Source organism: Neodiprion virginianus, chromosome 7, assembly GCF_021901495.1.
Source record: "Neodiprion virginianus isolate iyNeoVirg1 chromosome 7, iyNeoVirg1.1, whole genome shotgun sequence".
Taxonomy (NCBI): Eukaryota; Metazoa; Arthropoda; class Insecta; order Hymenoptera; family Diprionidae; genus Neodiprion; species Neodiprion virginianus.
This window is the reverse complement of record NC_060883.1, coordinates 12,925,935-12,934,908: the sequence shown is the minus strand read 5'-3', so window position 1 is coordinate 12,934,908 and position 8,974 is coordinate 12,925,935. Positions and strand designations below refer to the sequence as shown.

The 8,974-nt window shown below is 36.6% G+C and overlaps 1 protein-coding gene across 1 annotated transcript; it reads right to left on the bottom strand.

Moving 5' to 3' along the window:
- Positions 1-1,897: 1,897 nt before the first annotated feature.
- LOC124309428 (regulating synaptic membrane exocytosis protein 4-like) lies at positions 1,898-3,728 on the bottom strand. The gene is made up of 4 exons (XM_046773089.1): positions 3,586-3,728; positions 3,217-3,299; positions 2,968-3,075; positions 1,898-2,199 (listed from the first exon to the last, which is right to left on the bottom strand). The coding sequence occupies exons 1-4, from the start codon at positions 3,726-3,728 to the stop codon at positions 1,898-1,900; spliced, it is 636 nt and encodes a 211-aa protein (XP_046629045.1).
- Positions 3,729-8,974: the final 5,246 nt, after the last annotated feature.

Sequence of the window (8,974 nt, the reverse complement as noted above, 5' to 3'; positions counted from 1 at the left end):
TTGGCCGTTTTTTAAGTTTATTTTGATTTTCTTTCACGTAAATTAGAACAACCTGTGTCGCGCCTCATTGTGTATAGTTTTTCCAATCATAAATTATTTATGACAAGAATAATCCATTCAACTCAAAATCATTGTATTCTTATTTGATCGCGCCAGAAAAAAGAAAATTTTGAGCAAATTACAACGTTAATCCTGTGCGGTCGCACTGGGTTGAGTTCATCACAAGCGAAAATTCACTTAAAAATTCCCGGAAAACTGAAGGAAGGCAGAATAGGGCTTCTATCACTAAACAAAAATTAGTACAGCTATGGTCCTGCACGCTTCGTCTGGCTGCCTCCACCAGTTAGTCCTTGAGCTACGGCTGTGTGACGAGCGGACAAAATCGACCCATTTTGACCGGCGCGGCGTGTGACTAAAAGTTTCAATTTGATGTTGTTTTTTTTTTTAATACAAAAGTCTTCTGATGGCGCATCAAAGTATGTAAATATACATCTTAATTATCTGATTTATTTTTGTCAAAATAAAAGACAAGAATGTTTGTTTACAAAAAATGCGATTTTTTTATTTTTTATTTAGTGCTAGTTTTGATTTAGAATCTTTTGTTTACATGAAAATAATATTATTTTTGCAGTAATATTGATCGTCGATTTATTTTTCATGAAAATCCTCGATTTCTTTCTCCTTGAAATTATGCATTTCTAAGTAATCCAATAATTCTACTTCTTTCTGTAGAACCGTTCAAAGCCTAGTTTTTCTTGAACATTAGGCTGTCCATAAAGACAATCCATGGTAATTTGTTTTTTGGTATAGCGCATTCTTTAATTGTTGAAATTCAGACTAAAACACGCTTCTTTTAGCGTTTTCGCTTAGAAACCAATGTGTAGTACAAAATGTAATAACATTTGTACTTAAATAATAGTAGATTCACATTATAGAAAGATTTAAGAGTATTCATGAATTTTTTCAGAGTTTTTTAAGCAATTTGACACATTGAAAACTGTACGTGGATGTTTTCGACGATATTAAAGTGCGAACGCCCAGGGTTAACATCGCATTGACGCAATCTAAGAAGAAGAAACATCGAAAAAATTTTCATCTTGAGAATTGCTTTATTATGTTACATAATATACCCATAAAGCAATGTTTTAGGAATTTATGTTTCAAAAGTCGCACCGGCTTCCTCCAAATCCAGTGTAATAAAATAACCAAAAAATATCAGCTGCGAGATATACTTTTACCAGTTTACAAAACCTGTCTATATTTCAATTTTGTTTGTGCAACTATATTTTACAGTAAATATTTTGAGAGAGAGCTTTCGTTCAGCATCACTAGCATTTGTTTTATCTCCGGTATTTGTAAACCTGACTGGCATTTTCACACATTATTACGATGTCCAAAATATGAACGATAAAACGAGCCGTAAATAATTATACTGAAATAGTTTCAAACCGTGTCGTTATCTATCAATCACCAACTTATATTCGATATATATATATATATATATATATATATATATATATATATATATATTATAAAAGTGGCACATGGCATATTTAGGGAACAAAAATTTAACTTTAAGAGATGAATTTTGACGTCATCTTTGAAACGACGTGTAATTATTTCATAAGATGATAATATAATATATTAACCAAAATACCGGTTGATGAAATGAAACGTGTACGCATCATGTAATTATGCATGAATAAACACATCAAATCGATAATCAAATGATAATGCTTTCTACTGACTAGTTCGAATCACTACAACGCGTCTATTTTATTTTTGATCAGCGCGTGTATAAGATTATCTTCATAATGGGCTAACCCCCGTCCTTTAACAGCAGCTTCAATCTGAGATCAAGCTCGCCTGCTTCAAGGGCCCACTTTTCTTTCAACCATCATGGGGAGTCTACATTTTGAGTGCCTAATGTATGGATGGGGAACAGAGGGTACCATCCAACGGTTAAACGGGTCAGGGTGAGCAGGCCCAAATTAACTTCGGCACCACCAAGGCCTTGGTTACTCCCGAAGCCCATGTTTCGCTCCCACAGCATAACGAGGAGGTTCTTGTCCCTGACGTCACAGCTACCGTATTTCAACGTCTGACAATACTGCGGCTCTCGTGAATGACGCACCACTCTGGTCTTACGTTTTTGTAGCCACCGTTCACCGTCCCGCAAATACGTTTTTACGTATGTGTCTGCGTAGAGAATTGAAATTACATACCGTGAAATCAGAACTTGAACAGTAAATAGGTGTCTGCGGTCATTCCATGTCATCAGCTTGCAGAATTATCAGTTATATTTATCTTCAGCTACCCATTAATTTCACAATTCGTATATTGAAACTTAAACCCAGTTGAGTTGGATTTCCTTGCGAACAACGGAAATAATGGGTCCTTGGAAAGAGTTGAATTGCATATTACAAGATTGGAGTATTTAGTGAATCTTGACGAATATCTTATCGAAGTAATACTGAATCGAAATAATTATTGAATGATGTTTCGAAAGGTATTGGTAGTTGAGTGAAATTTGATTTATGTATTATGTTCGTAACGAGTAATTTAGTAGGATTTATTTCCAATGACAAAACTAACGAACAACTACATAGAGTTAAATTTTTGCACGTCACAAAAGTAATGGGTAACTTGCTTGAATTTTTGAATTTCAAGAATGTTATGGGTGACGCTTAAATTCATTCCCATACGGTAAATCTGATGAGAGATTAGTTGAAGTTTATTTTTATGTAAGTCACAAAATTAATCTAAAAAATTTACTTATTACAAAAGTAACGGGTAATTTAATCAGATTCAATAAATGATTGAGTGAAATTGAAAAAAAGCGTTACGCAATCACACTGTAATCGACAGATGAGTGCAGTTTCAAAAATTCTTCCATAGCATAAGTATTACGTAATTTATTGTTGTTTGATGATCGTGTTATGTAATATTATGCAGATTTCAACGTACCAGGTTCGATGGGCTCGCCGGGACAAATTCCTCGTGCACAAACCACTTCGACTTCCAATGTTTCCTTGCCCATGAACAGACCCAGTTTCACTTCTCCATTCGGCACACCTGACGTAGTTGACAAGAAGTAGTAATTTCCGTAGTTTGGAAGGATATTGTTAATTGCCAAATCCCCGAAATAATTCCGAGAATCAAAGCTTACACATGCATTGATGAGTATTTCGTAAATAAACGTCCTGTTATACATACCACAGGTCAATTTAAATCCGCGAGGAGCTATTTGTCCAGGTCCTAATTTTCCGTCGAGGCATTCATTGTCCTTAGCCAATTGACTGCACAGACAAAGAGGCATACTAGATTAGAAGTTATGGATTATTTAAGGATGGCATGACGATTAGAAATGAAATCCTTATCAACCATGATTTTTAAATGAATTTTCTTGTGGTCTTAGCGTTGACTCCAGCTGCAGTTACAGAATGAAACTTTCGGTAAGAACCCGCTCTTAGGGCTTAAGGGGATTTTCAAAATGGAACTACAATGTCAATTTTTGGTTCTATTTATCTGTTTTTAGTTTTGATTGGCATCCAGTAATGTTGTTGGCTCGTAAGCTATACATACCTCCATTTATCTTCATCATCAGACTCGCTGTTTTGGTCGAACAGTTTCTCCGGAATATCCAAGACACTCTCCTTGCGCTCACCCCGCCCTGCGAAACATGTCCTCAAGTAATTTGAAACTACTAAATCAGTTTTATCACCCATATATATGAGATAATAACTTGCATGACTTATACTTTCCCCTACGGGCGATCTGATAGTATTATGATCTATGTAATATATTAGGTCTACAAATTAATTCGGTGCCTTTACTTTAGTATTTTGTATCTCTGGTTTGAATTTGAATTTTCTCCCCGCCCTAAGGTAGTTTTAAACAGCAGTAGTGAAAACAATGGAATCCGACAAGCAGCATTTGAGACACTGCATTCTTTTTGCGTTCGAATTGAAAAAAAATGCAGCTGAGGCGACCGAAATGATTTGCTCAGCCGTAGGGGAAGGTGCGGTGATACATAAAACGTGCAAAAAGTGGTTCCAGAGATACCGCAATGGTGATTTTGACCTTCCTAACCGAGAAAGACCTGGCTAGCCGAAAAAATTCGAAGACAAGGAACTGGAGCAGCTCCTGGAAGAAAATCCTACTCAAACGGAGAAAGAACTTGCACACGCTCTCGGAGTTACTCAACAAGCGATTTCCCATCGCTTGCATCAACTACGGAGAATTCACAAGGCAGGCCGATGGGTATGCTCAGCCCGGAGAACAAGGAGAGGCGCACTATCTTTGTTATCACGCTTTCAACTGAACGACTTATTGTACAAGATTGTAACTGGTGATGAGAAGTGGGTACATTATGAAAACACGAAAAGAAAAAAATCGTAGATTCAGTCTGGTCAACCATCAACATCCACAGTCAAAGCCAATATTCACTGCAAGAAAGTTTTGCTATGCATCTGGTGGGACATGAAAAGTGTGCTCTATTAGGAGTTGCTGAAACCGGGTGAAACTGTTAATGCTGCGCGATATCAAGAGTAACTCAAGCATTTGAGTGACGAAATTAAAGTGAAATGACCGTATACGGGAAGTGGGGCAGGCAAGTGCTCTTGATGCACGACAATACAAAGCCACACACCGCAAGGTCGACCAAAGACGTTATAAATTTATTCGCTGGGAAGTTCTCCCTCACGCGGCTTATTCACCAGACATGGCTCCTACAGACTACCACCTGTTCCGGTCTCTTCTACATCACCTTTCGGATACGCACTTCAAGTCAGTAGAGGAGGTTGAAGAAAGCATCGCAGATTGCATCCAATCAAAACCACGATCATTTTACCGTGAAGAAATTCGCAAACTACCTGAAAAATGGCACAAATGTGTCAAAAGTGACTGCGATTACTTCGAGGGTTAGATACTGATTTGTTTGTTTTATATTAAACTTTAAAATTTGACAAATAGGCACCGAATTAATTTGTTGACCTATACATCCACGGATTGAATTCTGGCGAATTCAAGGCCACCTATATTGTCTGCTGTTTGGGTTAGGTAAATCATACCATAGGCCTTGAATTGGTCAGAACGCACCTTTGTAGGGGTATATATGTGTAAACGCATACAACAATTTTCGTAGAAGTATTTTTAGTCCGAGTTCCATAAAAACAAGTATATTTATTGCAATAAACATCAAATTTTGCCACTTCTAAAGTAAAAATAAAATATAACGTTACAAGTGCGAAAAGTAAGTGATTTCTGATGAGTGTGAAGCTTGCAGCGCAAGCCACAAAGGCGGGTGCTGTCGTCGTACGAGTCAGACATCTTCTATCAGCACCTGTGGCACATGCTATTTTTTCAAAATGCGCGAAGGAAAGTTTGGTTTGAGAAGCAACGAACGTGAGACTAGCAGCGTGCAGAATCGGGGTTACGTAACTTACGGTTACTGACACAGTGTGTAAAATTGAGACGATCCATAGTGCGCATACGTCAAAGAAGAAGACTCAGATGCTTAGTATATAAAATATGGCATTTAAATTGGGTGTATGCGCCAACGTTGTTTTACTGCACTTTCCGGAAATGAGTCACTTTTCGCACGCTCCACAAGCTTCAAAACTCGAACTGACCAACCTTGAGTCGGTCAAAAAATATTCCAATATACCTACACTTGCATGTTTTTAATTTTCAAGAACGCATTCAACACTCTTTTAAAATGACTAATATACTCGTATAATCTACATATACATCCAAATATAAAGTACTTGCGTGACAATGTTAAGCAAGGTACACTACTTTTCAATTATATATATAATATACAGGTTGGTCCATTTAACTCTGCCACCGCGAATAACTTGGTTACTATTGATTGTACCGAAAAGTGTCTTCCGGATAAGTTGTTGCATTTGAAGGGGAAAAATGAGTTTTGGAAGTGAATGTCATCTGAAGGTCATATCTTATGAGATTTCGGTGTTTGCGATGATTTTTTAAATGGGACTACCTATTTTTTTGCTGACTACAAGGAAGCTGACATCAAAATTCGTCTAACCATATGCAACAACATGACCTTCGGATAACCTTCAGCTCCAAAATTCATGATTAAGTAATGGAAGTGGAAGTTCAAGGAGAATGAATTGTATCGGCACATTCAATACTTTTTCCATGTAATTCATTTTATTAAATGCTCAAAATGTTGTCCATCAACCTGAATACACTTGTCAATACGCATAATGAAGGATTCCCTGGCTTTACATATCATTTCTAGTGTAATACTTGCACACGCATTGATGATACGTTCCTTCATGTTCTCCCGTGTTGTTGGGACGTCTCGGTACACAATATCCTTGATCATTCCCTAGAGAAAGAAATCAAGAGGTGTTAAGTCAGGAGAACGCGCGGGCCAACAAACTTCTGCTCCTCGAGAAATTACTCCAGAAATGATATGTAAAGCCAAGGAATTCTTCATTATGCGTATTGACAAGTGTATTCAGGTTGATGGACAACATTTTGAGCATTTAATAAAATGAATTACGTGGAAAAAGTTTTGAATGTGCCGATACAATTTATTCTCCTTGAATTTTCACTTCCATTACTTAATCATGAATTTTGGAGCCGGAGGTTATCCGAAGGTCATGTTGTTGCACATTGTTGGGCGCGTTTTGATGTCAGCTTCCTTGCAGTCAACAAAAAAATAGGTAGTCCTATTTAAAAAACTATTGCCAACACCGAAATCTCATAAGATATGACCTTCAGATGACATTCACTTCCAAAACACATTTTCCCTCTTTAAATGCAACAACTTTTCCGGAAGACACTTTTCGGTACAATCAATAGTAACCAAGTTATTCGCGGTGGCAGAGTTAAATGGACCACCCTGTATAATACACAGTGATAGATACCGTTTCAAATAACTTTTACTGCAGTATTGGACACTATCCAACTACTTTATTCTTTGATAGTAAATGAAGTGAGGTTGGTTTTCTTATCATGTACCAAAGACATTTACTAACATTCTATAATAAAGGGCCATGTATAATTTGAAAATTACATTCCAATATTCGCAGAACTCACGCTCGACAGTGGCGGTAGCTTGAGGTATGTCGCGCAGTGTGTTTAGACTCAAAAACTCTGAACATGATCATACGTGGTTATTATATAGAAGCCAGAAATATATGGGCTGATCCACAAACCTTCAGTCAGTTTTTTATGGTCAAAGTTTCGAATTGGTTGAGATTTGGATATGATATAGTGTGCACGGAAATGTGAAAATTATACAATTTTCAAATCTACAGGCTTTACATTTTTTGAGAAACACGTGTTTCAATTTTGTTAGTCTTATGAATTGGATTTATGTCTTCTAATATTTATAACTTTCAGCCGCGCCGGGATGAAATATGACCTAATGCTTTATCGCGTAAAAAAGTCTGATCTTTCTGAATATGAAATCAATTTTGAGTTCATTCTCAGTAAGCGTCAAAAAAACAAGTTTCTGAAACTTTTTTTGTCATGAATATGCGAAAGCCCCCCAAAAAAATGATTTTATTTCACTGTTTCAGAAAGTAAACATTTTGAAGTGTATCCTTATAATTTTTAGTGTAAGATGAAAATGTATACCATTATATCGTAATCAAATGGGTATAAATACTCTAAAGATCACTAGATTTCGGAATGTTTGATAAAAAAATTACGTAATGAATTGTTGGTTTTTGCCACATGAAAAAATAGCTCTCCCTCTCCTTCTGCCTCTCTCGACGCCGTATTTAAGTTCTTAGTATCTGTCTAAATTCTGTTATTGATCATCATTAGCGGACGCTATCGCCCCGGTGCTTCAACTATGAGACGATTTGAAAAAGAAAGATTGTTCGCACTTGAAGCTAATGGGAATAATTATGACGCGGTTATGAACATTTCAAGTAGATTGAAAGAAGATTTTCAATGGTGGATTTCTAACATAGCTACAGTCAACGCTCCTCTCAATGAACCTTCTTTTGATTATGAGATTTTTAATGACGCTTCTCGTACAGGTTGGAGGGTGTATAAAGGAGCTCTCCGCGGGATCGCGGGTAATTGTCAATCAATTTTCAGCAAGCTCCAATGGACCGACTGTCACGGAAAAAAACCCCAAATTGGGTGTAAATTCGTACCCCTAACTTTAACGATTTAATTTAACAATTATCACAAAGCGAATAATATCCCGTTCGTCTTTTTCTTTACCAGAAATTCAGCTTTACAAAGCTTCAGTCGATTCTCCACTTGCCAGCTACCTTTAGTTTCTCGACTTTTTAGACTATGATCTCATCAGAGCCGACTAGTAACCTTGCCACCTCACAGATAAATCATCGGACTGAAAATTACTTACTCTCTCAATTCAATATGATATTCAACAAGCTTTTTTCTCGACAGTGTCTACAGCTGACTCTGACTTCCAATGACCAATACCAGATCTTCGTGTTAAGTTGTTTTGTTGATTGTTTGATGTGAAAAAGTAATTTTGACAATTTTTCAGATTTTTAGACAAAAAATAGGGTCGTTATTAATGCCGAGTCAATATAATCGTTACGGAGTTTTTTGATTTTTTGTGTATATTCTTGGATTATTTATGCGAATTTAATTATGATACCGTCTTTACTTTACCTTGAAAACTGCACGATATAGTTTAAAATGTTTACTTTGTCATACAAAATACTTGTTATAATTTAGAAAATTTGTTTTTGGGCCTTGGAATATACTTCTTTGACAAATAATGTCCAAGGAACGTGTTTTTGGCATTTGATGAGGGTATACCTTACAACTAATTTCGAATTCTGTATAAACTCTTTCATACGAAAACACATCAGGCCATATTTTTTCTAACTACTGGAAGTGTTAAAAGTGAGGCTGAAAATTTGTCGACAACGATCTAATTCGAAACACTGGAGAAACTGATCAACATGTTTTTTGTGAGGCGTGCGGCTTAGAGATGTTGAAATCG